Consider the following 26,841-nt stretch of genomic DNA (forward strand, 5'->3'; position numbering starts at 1 on the left):
AAAACAATCCAGGGAGGGCCTGGAAGAGTGTAAAGAGGGGACTTCCTGCCTCGAGGCTAAGGGTTGCAGAAACCAGCCCACCTGGCTGGGAACATGGAGAGTCACCCGCTCTGGGAAACACTTCACCCTGGCTGGAAATTACAGACAAAACATTTGTAGAGGGCTATTCTAGAATCCTGAAACCACAGGGCTGGGCACCAGGAGAGGCGTTTGCTCCAAGCTTCCACCCTCAGACTGTACCCTCTGTGTAGAGAGAGATAGGGGAACTGAGGCACCAAACAGGAAACTGACACCATTCGTTTGTATTTCCAAACACCAGTGAGGAAGTTCAGAGCACAACTTTTATTTATTTTTATTGAAGTGTGTGTTAGTCACTCAGTTGTGTCCACCTCTTTGCAACCCCATGGACTATAGCCTGCCAGGCTCCTCTGACCTTGGGATTTTCCAGGCAAGAATACTGGAATGGGTTGCTCTTCCCTTCTCCAGGGAATCTTCCCAATCCAAGGATTGAACCCCAGTCTCCTGTATTGCCGGCAGATTCTTTGCCATCTGAGCCACCAGGGAAGCGCTGTTAAAGTACAGTTGATTTACAATGTTGCGTTAATTTCTGCAGTACAGCATAGTGATTCAGTTATATACATATATACACACATTATTTTCTATATTCGTTTCCGTTATGGTTTATTAAAGGATAGTGAATGTAGGTCCCTGAAGAACACGGGTATTATAGGCACTTTACTTATCCAGATTCAGGTCCCACCTCCTGTCACTTACTAGCCAGTGACCTCATCTGCAGTTTCCTCATCTGACAGCGGGGATAACCGGTAGCCTACAACACAGAGGGGACTGAGATAACGTGTGTCAATGCCTCTCGCCTAGCACCCGACACAAAAGGAGGGCCAAATGATGCGAGCTGAGGCCCTAGAAGATGAGGGACCCCACAGACCTGAGCCCCACCCCATGGGATCTGGAGGGCCTTCTCCCTCGCCCCAAGTAGCTTGAGACCAGCACGAAGCCACAGCTGAATTCAGGGCTGAGGAGCAAGGGTGGTGGAGACGGAAGTCAGACGATACCCGGCACCTTCAGAGCGCAGTGGCCGCAGACAGAGAGGGAGGTCAGGCACGGAGAGAGGGAACTTGCCTGAAGGTTGGATTTGACTCTCAAGGCACAATGGGGGGTCTCCAGGGTCCTTGAGGTGGGAGGTGTGGTGCGGCCTGCTGCAGGCCTGGCAGAGTCACGAGAAGAGGGAGCAGACAGGGAGCTCCGGGGGCCCGGCTCACGTGTGTGGGAGAGAAGACGGAGCAGCCTGGCTGTGAGGCGGAGAGGTCACGTCTGGCAGGCGGGTGTGCGCTCCTGCAGAGCACTGTGTGTGGTTTGTGATGGCTTTTGGGGGGAGTTGATGGAAAACACAAGGGACCAACCCCACCCCCCCCAAGCCACCCTAGAGGCCACGTAGTCGTGACAACTACTGCATCCTTCCCCACCAGCCATGGGCTCAGCAGCAGGCATGTTACTCTGTCCACTCTGTGACTGAGAGGCTTCAGCTCAGAGGTGCTGAGCCCCTGCCCAAGGTCACACGGTAGTGGGTGGCCACCCCGAGCCTTCCTGCCTCTCAGAGCCGCAGCTCACCTGCCTCCTACTCTCTTGCCTCAGGCCTCCCCTCAGGGTGCTAATTCCCAGATCTCACCGCCTGAGACCTCACCCCTCTCCAAAAGGCTAAGAGGAGCCCAGGAAGTGTGTGTCTAAGCCTCCCTCCCAGCAGCCCCACCTTGGGGAGGGTCACGAGGTAACTTTGCAGCATGATCCCCCATTGGGTCACCACGTGGATTCACACTGGTCTTGCCATGCAGGCCGGGGACTGGTCCATGGTGTGGGCAGGCTCTGGACCTACAGCGTGGGGCAGTTGCTCCATTTTCACATGATGTTCAGATAAAATAAGGTTCAACCATGATTGACACACAGGATTAACTCTTCCTCTCATCCGTGCATTCGGATATGAAGTTGGTGAAGTTCATTTCCAAGGCTCCTAGCTTTCTTTTTTTCTTCTGATTAACCCCTGTGGAGTTCTGTGCTCACAAAATTCCCCAGCAAATTTGCATCCAGGAAAAAGATAAGACTATGAATACGTTAATCCCTGTGACCCTGCCTCCAACGTGGGATCTTGGGAAGAGGTCTCGCTGAGGGGATTTGGGAGGACGCGCGTGGAGCCTTGCCGTGTGGCCTTGCCGTGCGGTCTAGCGCTGTGGTCTCAGAGCAGCATCTCCTTGCTCTGCAGGTCTGCTTCGCTTCCTGGCCCTAATTTTTGCCGTGGTTTCCATGTGGCTCTTCATCCGCGAATATATCAACTTCAACATAAAAACCCTTCGCCTGCCCCGCTGGATAGGTGAGTGGCGCTCCCTACTGGGGCAAGAGCTGGGGCCAGGGGCCAAGGGTCTAGTCCAGCCCTGGGTCACCCAGGAGGTGGCCAGATGTGGCAAAGGGCTGCCCTTGGGACCCCACACATTCAGGGTCAGGGAAGAGGAAACTGCACCCCAGTCCAGTGTCAGGAGGGCTGAGAACCCATGGAGAACAGAGAAGTGTTCCAAGGCCCTGGTCAGAACATGCGCCTGCATCAAGCACCATTTTGGAAATATGACCCAAGAAGGAAGGACAGAGGGAAGAAGAAAAGAAGGGAGGGACAGAGCGGGGGAGAAAACTGCCTGGGCCCTGAGCGCCTTCCACCCGCACTTGCTGTTCCTCTTTGCTCAGACCTCCCTGTGGCGGGTCCTCTCAGCCTCGGGCCTCTGCTCAAATGTTTCCTCCTCAAAGAAACCTTCCTGACTACCCCAGCTCGACCTGCACCTGCTCCTCCTCTTGTAGTCTTTCATGTCAGCCTGTCCCCTTCAGATCATCATTGTGCTGTTTATTTATTTGTTTACTTCATCATTACCTATCTCCAGCTCATGCAATGTGAGCTTCCTGAAGGCCAGAATTTTGTCTTGGGTATATCTATCTCTCTAACACCTCAGATCAGATGCTCAGTAAACAGTTGATAAGTGAAAGAAACATGGATGGATGGAAGGATGGATGGATGAATGATGGATGGGTGATGGTTGCTAGCAGCTTTACGTGCGTGGTCTCATTTGACCTGCATGAATGCCCCATGGAATGATTCACAGTATATTTGTGGCGTGGACTTAAGCATGACCTCATGTTGTCATTTTATGTGTGGTCTGAGAAAAAGAGAAGCTCTGAGAGATTAAGAAACTTCCTGAAATGTCCCTTCTAGATATCAGAATAGGACTGGGAACCCAGGTCTCCCAGATCTAAATCCTTTCAGAGGAAGGAGAGAAAGGGAGGGAAATTTATACCTCCAGATTTCTCCTCCTTAAAAACCAAGAACCACCTCCACTGACACAGTCAAATGTAGTAACCTCTAGTGGCCCTAGCCAGCTCACGCCTTCACAGCAGTGAGAGGACAGGCGCCCTGCCTTTACCACCAGCTTCCCACAGTGGAATCTCATCGGGCCCTTACCCCATCTGCTCCTTGTCCAGCATGCCCCACACCCGCTCAGAACAGTTTATATAGATATAGATACGTGGTGCCCACCAGGTCCGTGGGCCCTGGGCACCGCTTTCACAGACTGACTTGGCTGTGCTTCTGGCCTTGGAGGAGATCAGTGCAGATCAGTACAGGCAGCTCAGTGCAGGCAGCTCGGAGCAGGAGTGAGCTGTGGAGAAGACAGCCCCAGCTTGGGGTAGGAGGGGAGTGTTTGAAGGGAGCCCCCAAGGTAGTCTCCCTCTCAGAACTGAGCCACCTGGGGTGTGACGAATCAACACATCTCCCCAAGGCTCAACACACAACCGCTCGGTGTTAGGCCCCCAAGACCCTGGAATGAGGAGCACCCCAGAATGTGGCCCCAGCTTAGGGTTTGAAGGGGGGATACAAACAACTCATTATAGCATATAGAGAAATGGAAGTATATTAACATGACTGGAGTCTTGCAAAACACATACAGCGACTTAATGCATTAATATGGAAGCACATATCTTGCTGTAGCACCTACTGTTTTTGTTATTATCTTGGTGTATGGTTGGTTTCCTTTTTAATCCAATCTATTTTATTTTACACATTCAGTAACTTGCTGCCTGGTAGAGTAAGAAGCACTGTCTCAAAAAAAGTAGGAATAAATTTATTTGTAGGGGAGTTCATAGGCTTTTCCAGATCACCAAAGGGGTCTGTGGCACAGAAATTGGGCAATTAAAAATTTCCTGATTTGGCTGATAAACTGGGCAGGGTTCTTTCAGATGAGAATGATGAACTCCACTGTAAGTGGTTTAAACGAAGTGGGATGTCATTTCGTGGGTCATTGGGAAGCCCAAGGGGTCGGATTTCAGGTGTAGCTGGCTCTAGGGTCTCCCACAAAGGCCCCAGAGTCAATCTCTGTTCCCTGTGCAAGAATAACCTGCACACAGTGTAGCTGAGATGCGTAGCCCAATGCAGACAGGCGGGGCTGCAGGAGTCAGGAAGGGACGCGCAAGGCAGCTCAGCAGTGGCAGCGGCACAGTCCTGCCCCTCCCGGAAGCCAGGGCTCCCGGCTCCCAGCCAGGCCCTCAGGGCTCCTCTCACTGGACCTTCCCCACAGCCGCTGTGCAGGCGCAGAGGCTCAGCCCCAGAGGAGGAAACTCCACGCAGTTGGTCACACACCATCAGGCTCCAAGTCCAGTGGGCCTCACCACAGAGGCTTGCTTCTTTTCAGCCATGACAGAGTCGTGTGTGTGTGTGTGTGTGTGTGTGCGCGCGTGTGTGTGAAGAGGTGGCAGCAGCAAGTGCAGAAGGACTCCCAGATAAAATGGGACTTTCAGCTCATTTCACCCCCTTGCCACGGGAGGGGGACTGTGCTTGGCCAGGCCAGCACCACTGTGATTTCCCTTCTTCCCCCCACCCCGACCCAGGACCTACCTCCATTATGCGGGCAAGCTCAAAACACTTGCTCACCAGATTCTGTCTTCTCTCCAACAGGTTCAGCCCACAAGAACTGTGAGTGTCAACTCAGCCCTGATGCTCTTAGAATGAGGTGTTCCGGGGTGTCTACTCCCAGCCCTGAAGCTTTGAGAGAAACCTGGTTTCCCAGAGCCCGCCCAGCTTTTACTTCTTGGTCTGATGGTGCCTTGTGAAGCCCCCAAGCCCTGTGGCCCCTTCTCAGCCATTCAGACTCTTAGGGAGGCTTCAACTCTCTCCTTTCCCTGGTGCCCCCAGCCTGCAGTATGGACTGCAGCCACCCTGCCTCCGCTCTCTCATCCCCTACGTGGCTGGGAGCACCGAGGATACAGGCTGTGCTTATTATCCTCATTGCAGTGACCCCAGAATTGGCTTATGGCTCCTGCTTCAAGGCCATGCTGGGCACCACAAGGGCCCCAGCGGCAATCAGAAGGGGGTGCTGCTTGTCTCTTTGGGTAGAAGAACCATGTGTGCTGAGAGAGGTGGAGCAAGTGCCCAGGGCTCCAGGAGGGCTGCCCACTTCCAGTGGGATGGGGTCTGGGAAGGCCTCAAGGAGGAGGTGGCTTTTTAGCTCTTCCTTGCACAGGAGGTACCATGCTGTGTAAAGGCCTAGGGGCAGGAGTGCTGGGACTCCAGGAGAGAACTTGCTTGCAGAGTCAGGTACTCGAGTATGGGAATGGAGAGAACAGTGAGAGGCCAGGAATGCTGGGTGTCGGAACAGCGTTTCACAATGACCCAGCTCCAGAGGTGCAGAGAAGATAGGAGGAGGGGACAGTTATGGTGATGATGACAGGGACTAAGTGTCCACTGTGCCAGCACTGTATTCCGAACTTTCTGGGCACCTTCTGCAATCCTCACCACAACCCTAGGCAGGTGCTGTACATACCCCCATTTTATAGATGAGGAAACTGAGGCTCAGAGAGGTAAAATCTCCTGGCCAAGGCAACATAGCTCTCAGGGGCAGAGTGGGAGTCAACCTCCCCTTGTAGTCTGGAGCCCACCCTCTCAACACACCTTAACAAGAGAGAGCACCTCTGGGTCCCCCTCTCTATTCCTGATCTAAACCAATCCCCTCATTTCATAGTTGGCAAAGCGAAAGGGAGAGATTTATGGCAAGTCACACAGCAGATTCCTGAAATTGGCCCAGGTTCCCCCAGACCACACCCCTCCAGCGGTCAGCTGCATGCCCCGAGCAGTAGCGCTGGGCTTCCCAGAGGGGTGGAACAGCTTAGGAAGCCCCCAGAACCCAAACCCACACAGCAAATCACCTGCCCTTCAGTGGCTGAGACCCCTGGGCCTCCTCCCCCATGTCCAGTAGCTTGACCGTGAAGCCTGGATGGTCAGAAAATCAATTTGAGAAAAGCCTGCTAAGCTGGCCTGTTGACATCGGGTTTGTCAGACTAAGCGCAGGTGATCAGGCCCCGGGCCAACTCCAGGGTGGTCCCCAAGGCCTGAAACATCCCGTCCAGCAAGATGAGACCCTCTGGACTCTAAAGTAAATTGGGCTCCCTGTGGGGAGGCAGGTGGCCGGAGGTGGGGCCCCAAGACTCATAGGAGAAGAGGACCCCTCCCAGCCTCACCCTCCACCAGCACTTTGGGGGGGGGGGGGGTTCTGTCCAGAGGGTTGGGCAGGGACATCCGGTTCACATGCCAGGCCCTCTCTCTAGACACTTCCTCGGGAACATCTCCACCCCCGGCCCTCACTCTCTGGTGATGATGTCCCGGTTGGAGCTCTGGTTACACCCATCAGGCGGATGTGCGGGAACTCAGGGTGGAGGGTTGAGAGCCTAGGGTGGGCATTCCACTCAGATCATCAGGGCCACCCACTCCACCAGGGGAGCCCTGGTGCGGGTGGCATTCACTCCTAGGAAAGGGCGCGTTCACCTACTCAGAGGAACCAGGGGCTTGCTGAGCTTGGCACTAGGGGCCGTGTCCCCCCCTTAGCAGAGGGGTGCTTGTTTCCGATCCCCACGAAGCTCCCCTCTAGGCTGGCAAGGGTGTGGAGACCCTACTCACCCAAATGCTCTAGGTGATCATTCAGTGAGAACTTATTGAGTGCCTACTGTGTGCCAGCCATGGGAGTTATGGTGAAGATTTAACAAGACAGTAAAGAAACAGTGCTCACCACAGTGCCTAGCACACAGCAAGGCCCTGGCATGCACTGCATCTTTAGGAAGCCTGCGGGTCTGCTCCAAGCGCCCCTGGCGTGGCTCAGCTGGATGCCTGGCCCGGGGGCTGGAAGAGAGCAAGGCCGCTCGGCCACAGCTGTCCCTCTGCAGGTGAAAGCGCTGTAACTCCCCGTTTACTCAGTCCTCCTAAGGGCAACTTCCAAACTGGTAGGTGGTGTTAAAAAGAAACAAACAAACACGCGTTAATACAAGTTGGAAACTGCGAGGCTGATAGCACACGTGCCACCTCGGCGGCTGTTTGGTGGCCCGTCTGCCTCTCCTGCCTTCCACAGGGTCTGCCTGGGGAGGGCCACATGGAGAGGATATAGGGCGTCATAGCAGCCACAGAAACCAGAGGTCTCACCTGTTGAGTCCTCAGTGGGCTCCAGAGACCATGCAAAGCCCAGCGGGACGTCCCAGAACCACCTGCCTAGTCCCTGTGAGTCCCAGACATAGTAGGTGCACGGAAAGTGAGTGACAGGAACAGCCAATAAGCTCTGAACACTAACCTGCACTCATTAAGCCCACACACGACCCAGTGGGGAGGCACCATGATTAGCCCGTTTCCCAGCTGAGGGACTGGATGTGCAAGGAGGCTGAGGACCTGCTCAAGGAACCCTGGTTAGTGGGACACGCGCCCACCGCCATGCTGGGCCCCCAGGGACTTGTCCACAGGGGCCTCTGAGAGCTCAAAAGGCTGCTGTGGCTCAAGAGGAAGTTCACAGGAGAATCCCCTAATCACTCTGGAGACTCTGGTCACTAACCCACCACTCACTGTTCCGCACACAGCTGCCAGGGCGTGGAGACAGCCAGGCATTGAGTCCGGGCTGAGGCTGGGATGGGAAGCCCGGAAATGAACTCTGGGTGGTCAGACACATGTTATCCTGTGTCTTTATGGGGTTGTTGGAGACTCTGTGGGAGCCCAGAAAGGGGCAAGTCCGTAGACTTAGGTAGTCAGGGAAGATGTCTCTGGGAAGAGGCCCTTAGCCGCCCTCCACCCTCACTCCCCTACCCTCCCACCACGCCCACCCCCAGCTCCCCTCCTCCTCCAGGGCCTCCTGCCACCACCAAAGCTGCTGCGTTCCCTCCCCAGCTTCACAGTTGGTGAAGACCAAGTGTGGCCTCAGCAAATCGTGCCCAGACAACTTCTTTGCGTTTAAAATCGTCAGTGGGGCCGCCAACGTCGTGGGCCCCACCATGTGCTTTGAGGACCAAATGTAAGTTTCTGGCATTTCATTACTTTCATGCCTTCATTCATCAGCAAGTGCAGAGGCCTCAGGGTGGCCCTGAGACCAGCCCACACCTTCCACACACTTCCTTTTACTCTGGGTGGGTTAGTCAGACATAATAATAATCCTGATGGCTTGCGAATCTGCCAGTGCTTCCTAGGGGACTTGCAGCAGCATCTCCCTTGCACCCCAGCACTCCTAGAGGTGGGCGATAATTCTCCCCTTTGTAAAGAGAGGAAACTAAGACGCAGAGTTACTCAGCTAACCATTGGTAGAGCCAGATGTGAACGCAGGTCTGTCTGACGGCCAAGCTGCTGGGCTTCCTGTGAGGGGCGTGCCTCACATGTTCAAGATCAAGGCCAGGCGTCAAAGCCCAGAGGCAGCGGTGCCAGGGCTTGGGCCCTGGTGCAGGACAAAGACTGTGTGCCAGGCTTTCTAGGTAGGGCAGCAAGTCCACCCCACAAAAGAAGCCAGAGACAGGAATCTGGAATCTGAACCTAGCTCCACATTGCTTGGGCAGAACAAGGAGACTTGCTGATTCGTGCGCCCAAAAGCCCAGAGACAGTGGCCATCAGAAACAGCCGAATCCAGGGGTTCAGACCAAGTCTCAAGGCTCCCTCTCATAGCACCTTCAGCTCCGCATGCCTCTGTCATTGGGTTCGGCTTTCTCTACTGAAAATGGACTTCTTTATATGGTGAAGGAGGGTGGCTACCAGCGGGGTTGACCCTGTCTAGCCCCCCACTGGGAAGAGCTTCCCCTTGTGAATTAACCCTGTGAAAGTCCCGGGACTGGGGCTCATTGCCTGGCCTAGGTCACATGACCACGCTGGCCTGATCACTGTGATCAGCGGCACAGCATACTCACTTGTCCAGGCCTGGGAGAGAGGTCAGTACTGAGAACCTCCTGGCTAGAGACAGAGAAGGACAGTTTTCAAGGACACCAGAGGACAGGATACTGGGCGGCAGGAACACAGCTGGGCTCCCCTTGGGGACCCCAGACATGGCCGGACTCTGCCTTCCTCCTGGCCTGGGGAGATGGGCTGGCCGCTTCTCCAACACCTCCCAGCCCCAGGCAGGGACCCTCCCTCTTCCCCAAGCAGACTGTTCTGGTCCAAATGTGCCGTGAGAGACTCTCAGAAAATCCAGCCCACTGCTCATTTCCAGGAGAAAGGAGATGGCCCACATGATGCTGTGTATCCTCTGACACCTCTGCATTGCACCGTGTGGGCCCTCTCAGAGTTCCAGAGTCTGGAACACACAGTCCTCATTACACACTCAGGACCAACGGTTGCCTTCTGTTTCTCTCTTTTCCTTTAGGATCATGAGTCCTGTGAAAAACAACGTGGGCAGAGGCCTGAACATCGTCCTGGTGGATGGTGAGTAGCTGACCCATTCCCAGACAGCCTCCAGCATTCTTCTAAGCCTGGCTGCGCCTGTGGGAATAGGTCTAAAAGACCAGGTCTACCCCACAGGCGCAGCCAGGCCCCTGCCTGTGTACCTGTCTCAGGATAATCAGTTCAGTTCAGTTGCTCAGTCGTGTCCAACTCTTTGCAACCCCAAGGACTGCAGCACGCCAGGCCTCCCTGCCCAGCATCAATTCCCAGAGTTTACACAAGCTCATGTCCATTGAGTCAGTGATGCCATCCAACCATCTCATCCTCTGTCGTCCCCTTCTCCTCCCGCCTTCAGTCTTTCCCAGCATCATGGTCTTTTCAAATGAGTCCACTCTTTGGATCAAGTGGCCAAAGAATTGGAGTTTTAGCTTCAATATCGGTCCTTCCAATGAATATTCAGGACTGATTTCCTTGAGGATGGACTGGTTGGATCTCCTTGCAGTCCAAGGAACTCTCAAGAGTCTTCTCCAACACCACAATTCAAAAGCATCAATTCTTCGGTGCTCAGCTTTCTTTATACTCCAACTCTCACATCCATACATGACCACTGGAAAAACCATAGCCTTGACTAGACAGATCTTTGTTGGCAAAGTAATGTCTCTGCTTTTCAATATGCTGTCTGGGTTGGTCATAACTTCTCTTCCAAGGAGCAAGTGTCTTTTAATTTCATGGCTGCAGTCACCATCTGCAGTGATTTTGGAGCCCAAGAAATAAAGTCTGACACTGTTTCCACTGTTTCCCCATCTATTTGCCATGAAGTGATGGGACTGGATGCCTTGATCTTAGTTTTCTGAATGTCGAGATTTAAGCCAACTTTTTCACTCTCCTCTTTCACTTTCATCAAGAGGCTCTTCAATTCTTCACTTTCTGCCATAAGGGTGGTGTCATCTGCATATCTGAGGTTATTGATATTTCTCCCAGCAATCTTGATTCCAGCTTGAGCTTCACCCAGTCCAGCATTTCTCATGATGTACTCTGCATATAAGTTCAATAAGCAGGGTGACAATATACAGCCTTGACATACTCCTTTCCCGAGTTGGAACCAGTCTGTTGTTCCATGTCCAGTACTAACTGTTGCTTCTTGACTGGATTTCTCAGGAGGCAGGTCAGGTGGTCTGGTATTCCCATCTCTTTCAGAATTTTTCACAGTGTGTTGTGATTCATACAGTCGAAGGCTTTGGCATAGTCAATAAAGCAGAAATAGATGTTTTTCTGGAACTCTCTTGCTTTTTCAATGATCCAACGGATGTTCACAATTTGATCTCTAGTTCCTCTGCCTTTTCTAAAGCCAGCTTGAACATCTGGAAGTTCAAGGTTCGCGTCTCGCTGAAGCCTGGCTTGGAGAATTTTGAGCATCACTTTACTAGCGTGTGCCAGTCAGTCCATCAGCTCAGTCGCTCAGGCGTGTCCGACTCTCTGCGACCCCATGAATCGCAGCACACCAGGCCTCCCTGTCCATCACCAACTCCCGGAGTTCACTCAGACTCACGTCCATCAAGTCAGTGATGCCATCCAGCCATCTCATCCTCGGTCGTCCCCTTCTCCTCCTGCCCCCAATCCCTCCAAGCATCAGTCTTTTCCAATGAGTCAACTCTTCGCATGAGGTGGCCAAAGTACTGGAGCTTCAGCTTTAGCATCATTCCTTCCAAAGAAATCCCAGGGCTGATCTCCTTCAGAATGGACTGGTTGGATCTCCTTGCAGTCCAAGGGACTCTCAAGAGTCTTCTCCAACACCACAGTTCAAATGCATCAATTCTTCAATGCTCAACTTTCTTCACAGTCCAACTCTCACATCCATACATGACCACTGGAAAAACCATAGCCTTGACTAGACGGACCTTTATTGGCAAAATAATGTCTCTGCTTTTGAATATGCTAACTACGTTGGTCATAACTTTTCTTCCAAGGAGTAAGTGTCTTTTAATTTCATGGCTGCAATCACCATCTGCAGTGATTTTGGATCCCAAAAAAATTAAGTCTGACACTATTTTCACTGTTTCCCCATCTATTTCCACTGTTTCCCCATCTATTTCCCGTGAAGTGATGGGACCAGATGCCATGATCTTCATTTTCTGAATGGTGAGCTTTAAGCCAACTTTTTCACTCTCCTCTTTCACTTTCATCAAGAGGCTTTTGAGTTCCTCTTCACTTTCTGCCATAAGGGTGGTGTCATCTGCATATCTGAGGTCATTGATATTTCTCCCGGCAATCTTGATCCCAGCTTGTGCTTCTTCCAGCCCACCATTTCTCATGATGTACTCTGCATAGAAGTTAAATAAGCAGGGTGACAATATACAGCCTTGACAGACTCCTTTTCCTGTTTGGAACCAGTCTGTTGTTCCATGTCCAGTTCTAACTGTTGCTTCCTGACCTGCATATAGGTTTCTCAAGAGGCAAGTCAGGTGGTCTGGTATTCCCATCTGTTGAAGAATTTTCCACAGTTTCTTGTGATCCACACAGTCAAAACCTTTGGCAAAGTCAATAAAGCAGAAATAGATGTTTTTCTGGAACTCTCTTGCTGTTTCCATGATCCAGCGGATGTTGGAAATTTGATCTCTTGTTCCTCTGCCTTTTCTAAAACCGGCTTGCACATCAGGAAGTTCACGGTTCACGTATTGCTGAAGCCTGGCTTGGAGAATTTTGAGCATTACTTTACTATCGTGTGAGATGAGTGCAATTGTGCGGTAGTTTGAGCATTCTTTGGCATTTCCTTTCTTTGGGATTGGAATGGAAACTGACCTTTTCCAGTCCTGTGGCCACTGCTGAGTCTTCCAAATTTGCTGGCATATTGAGTGTAGCACTTTCAACAGCATCATCTTTCAGGATTTGAAATAGCTCACCTGGAATTCCATCACCTCCACTAGCTTTGTTCATAATGATGCTTCCTAAGGCCCACTTGACTTCACATTCCAGGATATCTGGCTCTAGGTGAGTGATCACACCATCATGATTATCTGGGTCATAAAGATCTTTTTTGTATAGTTCTTCTGCATATTCTTGGCACCTCTTCTTAATCTCCTCTGCTTCTGTCAGGAAGGATATGCTTCTCAGGAGGACACACTGCTCCTGTGAAACATGACCCCATCCTAAAGGCCATCCCAGCTTAAATCAACACATGTGAAACCACAGGGGACAATGTGAGGCCACAAGCTGAGTACAAACCTCCACTCATTCATCAGCAGAGTGATGGCAGCTCCTGCAGGCCAAGCCCTGCATGCATGGGGTTCTGGAAGTCAGCTGTGAACCAGGACAGAACTTGGCTTGATGTGTAGGCGTCCACGAGGTTCACAGACTATCAGAAGGTGGTGAGCACGTGTGGAAGAAAAGGAAACACAGCTCTGGGAATGGGACATAGAGCTGGCAGCGGAGGTAGTCAGGGAAGGCTTCCAGAGGGAGGTGATGGTCAGCTGAGGCCTGATGGGAAGTAGGGAGTGACCAGGAGAAAAGAGGGAGGCACATTCCAGGCAGTGGCATCACTGTGCAGGGTACACGGAAGGGAGGAGAGGGGCGTGGGGGTCCACACGGGCTCTGTCTGGCTGTAACACGGAAGCAGGAAGGTGGCAGGTGAGGCAGGGCCAGAGAATGAGGGGCTAAGCGTCCTACCAAGAAGTGTGGACCTGAAGCAGAGGGAACTAGGGAGTCTCAGAAAGGCTTTGAGTAGGTCCTAAGGGCCCAGCCCTGCACCCAGAAACCTGCTTCTAGCTTGGAATAGGGAGGCTGGAAGCAGGGAGACCCAGGGAGGCCAGCAGTCTCACTAACCCTGTCTCTCCAGTAGGTGGGGAACAGGCAGCCGGCCGCAGGCCAAGCCTGAAACAGGGACATCCCTCCCTCCCCACCCCTCACAAAGCCCAAAGATGAAAATAACCACCGATAATACTGTGCGTGCTTAGTTGCTCGGTCATGTCCGACTCTTGCAGCACCATAGACTGTAGCCTGCCAGGCCCCTCTGTCCATGGGATTCTCTAGGCAAGAATACTGGAGTGGGCTGCCACTTCCTTCTCCACTAAGGGCTATCATTTAGGGAGCACGTACTGAGTGATGTGTTCCAGCTATGTCACTGACCTTCTTCCCAGTGCTAACAGGGAGTGCTATGCTCAGCATCCCCATTCTGCAGGTAAGAAACGAGCTCAGAGAGACACAGGATACACAGCCGACAGAATCAGCTAGATTTGAACCCAGATCTGGCTGACTCCAGGTCTTAATCACGCAGCAAAACTGCCCCCTGGACTAGAGATGTCTCCAAGCACGTGTGCATCGCCCCCTGCCGGCCAGCTGTGGAAAATCTGACACACCATTCTCAGGGCCTCTGGAGTCTCCTCGAGCCAGAACAAAAGGATTGCTAAAGATAGTGGTTCTCAACCTTTTAGACAGCAGGGATTCCTTTGAGAAACTACCCAAACTACACCTCCTTCCCCTAGGTCCAGAAAAATTAATAAATGCATGGGATCACAAAAGCAATTTCACAGACTCCCTTCCAAGAGCCCCAGATGAAGTGCCAGGAGGGACTGGGACACTAGTGGCTCCAAGAATTCAGGAGGAGCTACAGTGAGAGCCTGCCCCTACCCGGCAGAAGAGCTGCCACTATCCAGGCCCCTGTCGCCACCCTCAGGATTAGAGGGAGAGGGCACAGTGACAGCGAGGATAGAGCTGCCATCCCCTCTGCAACACCCCCATCTAGTGGTCAAACGTAAGAATTGCATGTTCCTCTGGAACACCTGATTTCCTGTAGAATTTGGACCGTTTGCAAAGCCCACAAACGCAATCTGGGTCACTGCACTCAGGACACTGAGTACACGTCAGCCCACTGCAAATCCCTTTGCCTTCAAGAGTCGGAGGATTCACATTGCAGGCTTCCTAGTTTAGGTGAGAATAATAATGATGACTGTATTTTCTTAGTTACAATTTTGCAGGTAAGATTTATATTGCATGCTCACAATTTAAATACATCTCATTTAGTTCCCACATCCCATAGTACCGATGCAAAAATTCAGGTCAAATGCTAACTCCTGCATTAGGAAGTGGCAAGGCAGAACATCAGTCTAGATTGGTTGGATTCAGTTCAGTTGCAGAGATTGTCACCACTGTGTACTCGTGCCTCTCAAATCAGCCCAGTGGTTACAGGGCACCTAATTCAGTCCTAGGGCTTCCCTCATAGCTCAGTTGGTAAAGAATACGCCTGCAGTGCAGGAGACCCTGGTTCAATTCCTGGGTCAGGAAGATCTGCTGGAGAAGGGATAGGCTACCCACTCCAGTATTCTTGGGCTTCCCTTGGGGCTCAGCTGGTGAAGAATTCCCCCGCAAAAAGTAGCCATTTTCCACACAATGACAGGCAGAATGACACGTTACAGCTAATAATAATTCTGCTCTCTTATCCCTTAGGAACCAAGGGAGCGGTGCTGACGCAGAAATCTTTCGACATGTACTCTGGAGGTAGGCCCCTCTGTTGGTCCCGAAGTTGAGTGTGGGCTGAGCTGCTGCCTGTGGCATGGAGGCCACTCGTGTGCCAGGGAACTTGGCTCCTATTTTCAGAGATACAACCAGACAGTGGCAGAAGGGGCAGGGGGGTGGAGGGCCGTCCCGCTGCCTTTGAAACCCCTTGCTACTGTCTCACTGGGCTTTCCTGATGCAGACCCTAAGACCAGGATGTGAGGAGGTACTGTCGGGGACCGCAGTAGGGAGTGGGGGAGTGAGCCGGGGAACGGAAGTGCAGCCAGTACAGGGCGTTATCCAGCCAGGGACCACTGTGGGAGCTGGTGCCTCAGAGATGCTCCGAGGGGCGAGAGAGCTGGCGTGGCTCTTGGCTCTTCTCAGGCTTCTGGCCTGCCTCAGGGCACAAGGGAGGATCTGGAGGCCAGAGAAGACCTTCAGGCCAAGAAACGCTGGTGCTGACAGTGGGAGGCCAGGGCGCGGGCACGCAGGGTGGCTCCTTACAGACAAGAGAGGCCTGGGCCCTGCGAGGACTGGCTTCTGCCAGGACAGGTGAACTGAGCTCGGCCTCCTGTCAGCACTGAGCTTGACTCAGTGTCCCTCCCTGTCCCTGCAATCATAGGGCCAGCTCGCCTCGGGCATCAACGTGCTGAGCATTAGACCGCCCAGCCCAGAAGCTCATCACAGAGCGCAGAGCCCTGCTGCTCTCAGCCAGCTGAGTTCTTCTATCCTCAGTCTCCCATCTCCACCTCCATCTCCAGGGAGAACCTGCCTCACTGCACCCACCTAAGTCCATGAGCCCAATTGGGGAGACACCACCAAGCAGGAGAGAGCAGGAAGCCCTCTTGGCTTTGCACACAGAGCAGGGGCTGACATGTGGGAGATGGAACTCTGACGCCCAGAAGTGACGGCAGACGGTGTTTGGAAGGCGACCAGTGGCAGCATCCTTAGAGACAGAAGTGGGGACCCATGCCATAGGCTCAGGGCTCCCCACCATGGCCCTCTTCCAGCCAAGTCCCACCTCACAGATAGGGTCTGCAGGGCCAGAGGGTGTGCCCCCTGGAACCTACATCAGGGCCCATTCACCCCTGCTCCAGGCGTGCCCCCACGCTGCAGACATGCCCGTAAGACTGAGGGCAGCCCGGCAGTGACTGCTGCTGGAGGGGAGAGTGGCAGTGATAGAGCGTGCGCAGTCCATGCGCAAGCGTGCAGAGCCCCTCCCGGAGCAGGATGGAGTGGGGGGCTGGTGAGAGGAGAGGGGCAGACCGCAGACTGAGGGCAGGGGCCTTCCTTTTTCTCCGTCCGGGATCTTGCAGATAGTCAGGGTGGCCGGAGCCAGGTTATGCAAAAGGTCCAGCGTCTAGATTCAGAGATTTCAGTCTGTGAGACCCGAGGCGGGTGACATCTCTTGAACATCAGTTCTGTCGTCTATAAAATAGGGGTCGCCATAGAGTCTACTTCATGAGATGGATGTGAGAATTAAATATTCTGCAGTAATCAGGGGGAGAGGCCCAGAGGGGCTTCACCTCCCTCCCCCCCCCCCCATTCCATCACTGTCATTCAGAAGCAAGACAGTCATCTGTCAAAATGGAGAGGGGAAAAAAACAAAAGGATAAACCAAATTTTATAGTGCCTTATTATAAACATGGATGTAACCATAAGTCATGTATGGATGTGAGAGTTGGACTATAAAGAAAGCTGAGCACCGAAGAATTGATGCTCTTGAACTGTGGTGTTGGAGAAGACTCTTGAGAGTCCCTTGGACTACAACGAGATCCAACCAGTCCATCCTAAAGGAGGTCAGTCCTGGGTCTTTATTGGAAGGACTGATGCTGAAGCTGAAACTCCAATACTACCTCATGCGAAGAGCTGACTCATTGGAAAAGACTCTGATGCTGGGAGGGATTGAGGGCAGGAGGAGAAGGGGACAACAGAGGATGAGATAGCTGGATGCCATCACCGAGTCGATGGACATGGGTTTGGGTGAACTCCGGGAACTGGTGATGGACAGGGAGGCCTGGCGTGCTGCAGTCCATGGGGTCACAAAGAGTCGGACACGACTCAGTGACTGAAATGAACTGAACTGAGCTGAACCATAACTGATGGGGAACCAGAAACAGAAGCCTTTTGAGAGCAAGTCACCCCTTCCCACAGAAGACCAAAAGAAAAAAGAGAGAGATGGTGACTTTTCGGAGTGAGAAGATAGTTATCAGAAGGCACACTTCGTTCTTCCGAACATCCGCTCTTCCTCCCAGACAAGAGCCAGAGTTTGATATCTGGTGACGGCTCAAGCAAATGAGTGTTTCTTTCAGAGCTCCCACTTTTGTCTCAAGAGTTGAAGGCCGCTGTGGTGATTGACTGGAGGCCTCCATGTTACAGACAAGTTGGCGGCTGGGCTTGCTTGGGGGACTTGACTTTGCCTCTGAATTCAAGGGATCCCCACAGAATCAATAAGAATCAGGGCAGCTTCCTGGGCACGCAGCCTGTGAGCAGGGCGGTCACACAGGGCCTCTTGCTTAGAAGAAACTTGATTCGATGCTCCGCCTTCACTGTCTTGAAATGATTAATAATCTTTGCACAAAAGGTCCACATTTTCATTTTGCACTGGACCCGAAAGATCACATAGTCAACCCTGCTAGTAGTTGTCACTCTATTATAATGCACGTACTGTAAGCCCAGAGGCATCATCACCTTTGATCTCTGCAAAAATGCTCTGAGCAGGGCTATTGATCATCCTCGTTTGACAGCTGTATCCCCGGCTTTGCCCACCAGGCCACTCCTGCTTGTACTTTCTCTACCATTCAGGAGCCTTCTGCATAAGTGATGCTGTACCCAGGGTACTATTTGTATTCTCAGTATGTTCATTTAAATCAGCTGACTCTTTTTTTTTTTTAACCTAAATAAATAGATCTTAAAAGGAAATTATATCACTGCCCTAAGTTGAAAGCCATTATCATTTTTTATGTAGGGAAGGTGACCATAAACATAAGCACAAAAAAAAAAAAATTATCTGTCACTGAAGCAAGCTGCAGGCTGATGCCTCCCCAGGTGCTGTGCGCAGACCTGCTCTCTGTTCATTCCAGAGATCTCGCAAGTGCAGGCATGCATTGGAGATGCAAAGAGAGACTTGCTGCTTGACCTAAGCTGGAGAGTTGTTCTCTCTGTAACCAGAGTTGCCCAGTGGGCACACCCTCTAAGTCAGCACAGACAAGCTGGGTGCATCTGAAACAGTGTAGAAGGGGGCAGCTGGCCGTGTGAAAAGAGCCCAGAGCCCTCGAGAGGACTGTGCTCAGACCCTGGGCGGGGGGTAGACCCCCAGAGCACTTGCCCCAGCTGCAGCTCAGAATCTCTCGGGAAACACTCAACAGCCAGAGGCCCCAGGCCAGCTGAACGAGGGTGCCCTCACTCTCTGCAGATGGAGCTCAGCGTCCGGCCCCCCGGACCCCCCCAGGATCATTAGGGCCAAAGGAGAAGATGAGGATGGCCAGCCATCTTTCCCCTAAATGACCAGCACTTCATTTTCGTTTCTCCCCCAGATGCTAGCCTCCTGGTAAAATTCCTTAAAGAAATTTCCGGGAACATGCTGGTGCTGGTGGCCTCTTATGATGACCCAGGGACCAAGTAAGTGGGAACCTCCACCTGCACCGTCCCTGACGATGCCAGGGATGCACAGACAAGGGGGAGAAGTGAATCAAACACTTACTATATGCAAGCCCTCTCCCAGTATCCTGCGGCTCCAGCTTCTGGCAACTTCTCCTAAGGAACCAACCAGACAGGCACACAAAGAGATGTTCTGGGGGATTCATGACAGTCATAGTCACAACAGGGAAAAAACAGCCAATTAAAATACGTTAGTTAAAAAAAAAAAAAATGGCCACCCTCTGTCTGGTAATAGCCAATTGGTGACAGAAATCATGATGTATGGCAACGTAGAATGTATTATTATATAGACATAAAAGAGAAAATACTGCATCAGAAATTATGATGCAGAAAATATTTACGGATCTGGAAGAATGTTCACTCTTTAGCATTAATTTTTTAAAAATCAGGTTACAAAAGAGTCGGTATAATCCCACAGTGCATGAGGGAAAAAAACGAAGGAGAGATAATGAAATTTTACAATGATTATGTCAAGGGCAGGTGAGACTGTAAGTCATTTTTACTTTGTGAAGTTCCATATTTCCAAGTGAACCTGCATTATATTTGTAAGCAAAAGCAGGACCATTTTAACTCCTCTCCAGCTTTGCGGGGTGACTTTTGGAGGGGTGTCCTGGCTGCTCCCCACTCAGAGCTCCTCATTGCCACCCACACTGGAGGTGGGGCGGAGAGGAGCCCAGGAGATGCTTCCCCTTCTCCCATCCCTCCTCACCGTCCTCTCTGGTGCCCTGCAGGATGAACGAGGAAATCAGGAAGCTCTTCTCCAACCTGGGCAGCACCCACGCGAAGCAGCTGGGCTTCCGGGACAGCTGGGTCTTCTTAGGGGCCCAAGACCTCCAGAGTAAAAGCCCCTTTGAGCAGGCGAGTTCCTGGCAGCCTCCTTGTCCCAGCGAAGGGGGGATGGGGGGTGCAGGGGATGATGCCAGGGATGGAGAGACAATGGCTGGGGTGGCTTGGGAAGAAAACACAGGTCAGTGTGAGGAGAGCCACCCAGCTGTTGTTCACCCCAGAGGTCAGGGTGTCCCGACTGGCTCCTTCTCCAGTAGGAAGCAGCCTCACCCATTGTGCAGGGAGGTGGGTCCTGTATAACTACATAGATAAGTAGATAAATACCAAAAAGGAGAAGGGAAAGGGGGGAAAAGATGAAAGGAAATTCAGGCGTGGAGGAAAGGGAAAGGAATGTGGAGATGAAGCTCCTGTGATGTGACTGGGGAAGGGGGAGTCCAGAGCCGAGAGCCGATGCCTAGCTTCTGGTCCCCGCTGCAAGCCCCTCCTCCCCACCTGTAAAGGAGCAGGTTTGGCCGGGGGAGCCCCAGGTTCCCTTCTAAGTTCCCTGTGGAGAGGGTGAGCTTGCACAAAGGAGACACAAGGAGACCCCCCACATGAGTATGTGGAGGTGTCAGGAGGGACCCATGATCTGAGCTCCACAGCCAGTACCCAGGGGGCGGCCCAAGCAGAGGGCACCTGGAGGCACCCAGTGGCGGGGCTTGAGGTGCACTCACCGGAGGAAGGGAAGTCAGTGGAGGGCTGGGGACCCCAAGGAAATGCTGTGCCTTGTCCCCTCCAATGCAGTCATCTGTGCATCCCCAGCTCAGAGCAATTCCAAAACCTGGGAGAACTGGCCAGGCCTTCCCAGCATGAAGCTGGCCAGTTTCTGGTTTTGAGAACATTCAGCTTTGCCAGGACCCAAGACAGGAAGCTAAGGGTCAGGCATATGGGACCACTGAGGAATGCAAACGCTGGCCTGAAGGCAATGGGGAGCCACGGTAGGCTTAAGCGGGAGAGTGACCAGATCAGACTGATAATAAGAAAGAATGTATTCAGCAAGTACTTGCTCTGTGCAGGCACGTCTGAGCAAGTGACCTGCAGGGTCTTATTTAGCCATGCAGACAGTGATCATGCATGACATCTCACAGACGGGGATCCAGAACCTTGGAGACGTTTTAACCGGCTTGCTCTGCGATAGGGACGCATGTCTCATCCAGGTCTGCAGCCTCCCCAAAGCCTTCCTGTCCCGATACTTTCAGAATGGCCTCTCCGGCTGTGCAGAGACAGCACTGTGGAAGGGGCGCGGGTCTGAAGGAGGCCTGGAGGGGGCGGGGCTGCGGGAGGCAGGGAAGGGGCGGAGTTGAGCAGCCAAGTGCAGAGCTCCCGGGAGGTGGGCGGGGAAAGGGCTGAGCCAAAGTGGGCGGCACGGGGTCTTGCCTTGTTTGGAAAATGTTGGTCTGGTTTGTATGTGTGTCTTTCCAAGAGAACGTATTCAGGTAGTCAGAAATTGCTTTTAAAAAAAAAAAAAAGGAACAGTTTAAAGTAGCTTCACCCTCTGGGGGCAGGAGCTCCGAAGAGGCTTGACGAGGCACTGTTCCTCTTTAAAGCGCAGCTTCCAGACCCAGCAAAACTGGGCCAGATACAGCAAAGGGGAAGCACATAAGTAGAGAAAAGTCAGCACCACCTTTTCCCTGGTTTCTATGATCAGCTGGCTGCAACCCAACACCCAAATATGAACCAAAGACCCCCAAACTGATTAAAAGCATCCTGTCCTTTGTTCTCACGCTTGGAAAGCTGGGTTTTAGAGAAGCCGCACCTACAGTTTGTTTTTTCTTCCTAAAGGAAGGTTAGTTGGCCATAGTTCCTAGGTTAGTTAGCCATAGTTATCCCACTGGGAGATTTTTACCATTTACATCTTTCTTCCACAAATTAGCCTGAGCATTTTATGTTTTTTATTTTTTAATTTCGTAATATATCTATTTGTTGAAGTATAGTGTTCCCGGTACACAGCAAGCAAGCTGATTCAGTTATACATATGCACATATATTATTTTTCAGATTATTTTCCATTATAGGTTATTGTAAGATACTGGCCATAGTTCCCTGAGCTATATAGTAAATCTCTGTTGCTTGTAGCATATCTATTTTTTTAATTACAAATCTAGCATTCTATTTATACTAAGTCAAGCAAATAGTCAAAATATCACAAATTTTTTAGTCAGGCAAAAATTCATTAAGTTTTCTAAGATATATAGCTCATACATACTATTTGTATATGTGTATACAAAAGCTTTTCTACCACGCTTGATAAAAGCCTGAGCATTTTTAACACAGTCTCTTTTTTTTAAAAGAGCTTTATTGAGTATAATCGCCTTACAGTGTTGTTACTTTCCACTGCACAGCAAAGTGAATCAGCTATATGTGTACATATATCCTCTCTCTTTTGGATTTCCTTTCCATTTAGGCCCCCACAGAGCACTGAGTAAAACTCTCTATGCCATAAGTAGGTTCATTTTAAACATAATCTTAACTGATTGTATGTTCTTTACACATTTCTTTTTAATATTAACATTACACAGTGGTTCCACCACTTGCCAGCTGGGTAGCCACAGGCAGTGACTTTGGTCCTCTGTGCCTCAGTTTTCCCATCTGTGAGCTGGGATGATAACAGTGGGCACTTCTTAGGCTACCGTGAGGATTAACTGCGTAAAGTGCTTTCTGCCTGACATAGAGCAGGCATTCATTAATGGCTAGAATGCTTCTTTTTTTTTTATTGAAGAATAGTTGATTTACAATGTTGTGTTAGTTTCCACTGTATATCAAAGTGATTCACCAAAGTTATACATATATACATAAATCCTTTTTCATATGCTTTTCCATTATGGTTTATTACAAAATACTGAATATAGTTCCCTGTGCTATAGAGTAAAACCTTGTTGTTTATCCTATATATAATAGTTTGCAGCTAGCATGCTGCTTTTTATTCTTGTGGTTGTTATTTTAATTTTGGTTAGTATTATTTTTTATTCAGTATTGATTTACTGATAATGGGAATATTAAAGGCAGAAAAATGAAAGAAAATCTATTCACAATGCATGAATATATATTCTATTATATAAATATATTTTACTTAATTCAGGAATTTGTCTTGTTTGATTTTCAGATTTTCTCTAAGTTTGTGTTAAGGGTTAGTTGTTATTATTATAATAATTATTATTGTCATTTGGGATGTCCTAGCGGGGCTGAAGCCCTTCAAGCACCACTTCCCCAATGCTTGGTGCCACACACACACACACCCCCCAACCTTCCAGGGCCTGACAAGCAGTGACTAGACTCTGAAACCTTGGGCAAGTTGTCCTCCACCAGCCTCAGTTTACCTGTTTGTGAAATGGGCTAGAAATATCCCGCCCTCCCCCACCCCCATGGGGCAGTGGTGAGGATGAAATGGAGCCATTTAGGTTTCCAAACACAAGGCAAGCACAGGCATGGGTCCTAACACAGTCGGTCTCTCTCTCTCTCTGTCTTTTGTCTCTCTAGTTCTTAAAGAACAACCCAGAAACGAACAAATATGACGGCTGGCCAGAGCTGCTGGAGCTGGAGGGCTGTGTGCCCCGGAAGGTATAGGGTGGCTGTGGCCCTTCCTGGTCTGGGGCCCGAGGCTGCTCCTGCCCAACCTAGGAATGGGAGGCCAGAATCACTGCGAGTCGGGTGGGCAGGAGCTGACAGACGCAGAGAAGTGGGAGCAGCCATGGGACATGGAAAGTGCTGAGCGCCCTCCAGGACTCTGCCGGCTTCCTCTGCTGGAAACAAAACCCGCCTGGGTAGACGCACCCTCTCCGGAGTTGGCCAGCGTCTGCGGGTCTTCCAGAGCCGGCTGTCTGTGGAGAGAACAGGTGTGCTTTCCCTAGAGGGACCGCTGAGTGTCGCTCCCGGGGGAAGGGCAGGACAGACTGCCTGCACCTGAGCACAATTAAACTTTATCTTTGATGATTTCGAACCAAATTTCCCACCCCCTTGCTGTGCAGCACTTCCCAGCGGGGTGGGAATGGACTAGACAGGGTTTGATCAGCCCCGTGTTCCCACAGGTCAGCAATGGTGACAGGCCCCTGGTTAGGCAGCTGGAAAGGAGGTTGGTTTTATAGGGATCTCATTTAGATATGAAAGCATATGTGGTTCCCAGCATGAGATGGAAGAACCCCAGGAGCAGAGAGGGCTGGAGGGCCAGACACAGAGAACACGGTCTTCCACTGCTGTTTGAAAGAGAGCTGCAGAAAATCCAGAGCTGGTGAAGCGGGGCACACGGGGAGATCTGAGAAAGGCTGGAAGGAACAGCCAGGCTGCAAGGCTTCGGGGAAGACATCCTGGCTATCTCTGTGTGGGGATTTAGAGTACAGGTTGTGTATCTGGGAAGTGATTCTGGAAAACACCCATAATGGGCAGGGAAGTAAGACGGAAGAGAAGGCAGCCTAGCAGGGGTATACTGTCGACTCAGCTACCGCTGTGGGTGAGTGGAACTTAATCTCAGGGGAACCCCTAGGAATTGGTGTCAAACACACACCTCAGAGATCTCAGGAGAGGTGAGGGAGCTGGGGTGCTGCCCGTCGGCTGCTGGTGTTGCGAAATTCCTGGGCGCATCTAGTCTGCCCTACGTCGGGAAGAGCAGCCATCTGGACTCTGCAGAGAGTCCTTAGCCAAGAGATGTCAGTACCAACCACGGGAGGCCACTGAAGTGGTGAAGCCCAAGGGATCTGGTGGTGAGACCCTGCTTGGGGTCTCTGAGAAGGGCCGGGGAGGAGCAGACCAAAGCCTGGGAGGAGGCACGGGGCAGAAAGCACTGGCCCTTGGGCTCCTGGAGTGTGTACCAGGGAGAGTGCAAGGCTCATGGAGAGGACGCCCAGGCCCCAAGCACAGACATCCCGAGTGGTGGGACAGCAGAAGCCGAGTCCTGTGCACTCCACGGGTGTGGGGCTCACAGTTACCGAGCTCTGGGGACAGACAGGGCTTCAGAAGGGCCAAACGAGAGGGCCTGGGCTGGAGGAGGACGGAGTGTGGGAAGCTTCAGCAGGGGCTTTGGCAGGCGAGGGTGGGGGCTGCAGTTGCATGGGGTCAAGATCAGTGATCAGATCCTGGTAAAATGGCAGTGAGCAGGCCTGGCTAAGGAAGTCAGAAGGCGCCTGGCCGGCCACCCTGCCGATGCCGCAGCCCTGTGCCTCTTCCCCAGGCATGGCAGCTCACTCTCGGGGGAAGTTTGCCAGCCCCACCCGACCACCTGCACATCCGAATCACCCTGGCAGCACCGGCAGCAGACAAATTTGCCTTGTTCCTCCCTTTTTGTTCCAAGTGGAAGGCCCTCTCCCCACACCTGACATGCTGACAGAGGGCTGCCACTGCACCCCAAGTGCCCTTCCGTCCTGCCCCCCCAGGACCAACGGGTCAATCTTGGGGTGGGGGGGTGCTTCTGAAGGCCCTGGACTCTGACCAAGCCCCTCAGCCTCTCTGAGCTGACTCACTGTAATGGTGGTTAGCTGCTGCAGGCAAGGTGACTGGTCAGAAAGGCCGGGCCCAGCTCTGAGTGCGCTCTGCCACCCTCTAGCTGGACGAGCAGGTCATGTCACCTCTGGGCCAGAGTTTCCTTTGAGAAATGGGGGCAAAGGGCATCAGTCTCTCAGGGGCTTGTGGGCAGTAAATATGATAAAGTAGCCATATCGCCAGAAGTCAAAGAAGAACATATGTTTGTACGATGTTTGGGAAAACATCTGGCCAGACAGCCCCTCTGGGGATGAAGGTGCAGGCAGTTTGCACTATTAGCAATCACTCACTACTCCTGTGTTTGGGATTTTTTTTCTTTTAAGACAAACAAAAATATCTCATAAAATTAAATGAGGATGAATAAGACTGCTGAAGTGAGTCTATAACCAGGAAGAGGGCAGTGTTCTCGGCAGGGGCCACTCTTTAAAAAGGACCACCTGGTTGTGGTACTTTTCTAGAAGCTGCGTTTGCACAGCACTTCAAAGAAGATTGAGAAAACGTCAACAGGATGAATCAGAGAATTGAGGAAGGGTCTCCTGGAGATGGGGAGCTTGGAAAGGCAACCCAGCAAGAAGGTTGGTGCCCCACCCACCCACCCCCTCTCCCAGCTTGCGCTCAGACTGTCTGGGCGGTCTGCACTCTCCTTTAGAGAACTGCCCCGGGGCTACGCAAACCTTCTTTGCTCCCGAGTACAAAGAAGAACGGCCAGGAAGTGCCAGAGCTCACAGGAGCCCGGGATGGTCCATAGCTGAGGACTTCCTGGTATTGGAGCGGGACCGCCATGAGGGGTAATGCACACACCCCAGAGTTCCCTGTGGGCTCAAGTTAAAGCTGGGACTCCGCCTGAAAGCGTCCCTTTGCTCAGTTTCCTCCCAGTCCCCATCCTGCCCCCGTGCTCCCTTAACTATGTCCTCCAGTCCTTCAGAAATCACTGGCATGAAGTCATATCCCAAAGTCAGCTTCTGAGGGACTTCGGTTCCTCCCCCTAGGAGAGGCAGTGGGCATGGACAGCCGGGTAGGGCTGAGCGCAGGCCTGGACTAGGAGACAAGACCACCCTGTCTGCTCGAATTTTCCTTAAACGCCACTTCTCGAAGCCACGCTGGGCCTCGCTGGGGCTGGCATCACAAAGTAGCAACCGCCCATCAGACTCCCCACGTCATCTTCAGGGAATTGTGGTCACGGTAGGGACCCCGGGTCAGGTCAAGATTGGGGCAGGACAGAGAGTCCACAGCACCAGCCTTCGAGAGTTGAGCCTATAACACTGAGTCTACTGCCCCCTAAGTATCAGCTCTCTCACTCACCTTCTATGTGTCAGAAACTGGGCGTTTACTGGGGACACCTCGCTGAAGGAAACGGGGCACGGTTCCTGCTCGTAGTCCAGGAGGGTCACAGGTGAAGACGCGATGCATCTTGACAACGGCTATGTGGGGGAAAGGCTGCAGGGTCAGGGAGGGCATCCTGGAGGAGGCAGCACGCACGGCGAGCCTGGGAATGTGCTGGAGTTCACCAGCCCACGAGGGGAAAGCGCGTGCGCCAGGCGAGGCAAGAGTATAAAGGAAGCCTGCAAGGGGCACAGAGTGGGTGCCAAGCGCTGAGCAGACAGGGTCAGGGGGCCTTGTGGGCTAGGCGAAGGGTCTCAGATTCTGCCCGGGAGCTGTGGGGATACAGTGAGAGATTTAAGCTGAGGG

The 26,841-nt window shown here is 52.1% G+C and overlaps 1 protein-coding gene across 2 annotated transcripts in view; it reads left to right on the forward strand.

Moving 5' to 3' along the window:
• The window catches only part of FAM3D (FAM3 metabolism regulating signaling molecule D), a 75,333-nt gene extending 51,708 nt beyond the window's left edge, over positions 1–23,625 (forward strand). For both annotated transcript variants that reach the window (XM_069561237.1, XM_069561238.1), the window contains exons 4-11: positions 2,276–2,383; positions 5,003–5,020; positions 8,243–8,366; positions 9,696–9,754; positions 15,152–15,202; positions 18,736–18,820; positions 19,591–19,717; positions 23,161–23,625. In XM_069561237.1, the coding sequence (XP_069417338.1) occupies positions 2,276–2,383; positions 5,003–5,020; positions 8,243–8,366; positions 9,696–9,754; positions 15,152–15,202; positions 18,736–18,820; positions 19,591–19,717; positions 23,161–23,247 (659 nt within the window). In that variant the 3' untranslated portion in view covers positions 23,248–23,625. The remainder of the gene's footprint in view (positions 1–2,275; positions 2,384–5,002; positions 5,021–8,242; positions 8,367–9,695; positions 9,755–15,151; positions 15,203–18,735; positions 18,821–19,590; positions 19,718–23,160) is intronic.
• The last annotated feature ends 3,216 nt before the right edge of the window (positions 23,626–26,841 follow it).

This window comes from Ovis canadensis, chromosome 19 (genome assembly GCF_042477335.2).
Source record: "Ovis canadensis isolate MfBH-ARS-UI-01 breed Bighorn chromosome 19, ARS-UI_OviCan_v2, whole genome shotgun sequence".
Classification (NCBI taxonomy): domain Eukaryota; kingdom Metazoa; phylum Chordata; class Mammalia; order Artiodactyla; family Bovidae; genus Ovis; species Ovis canadensis.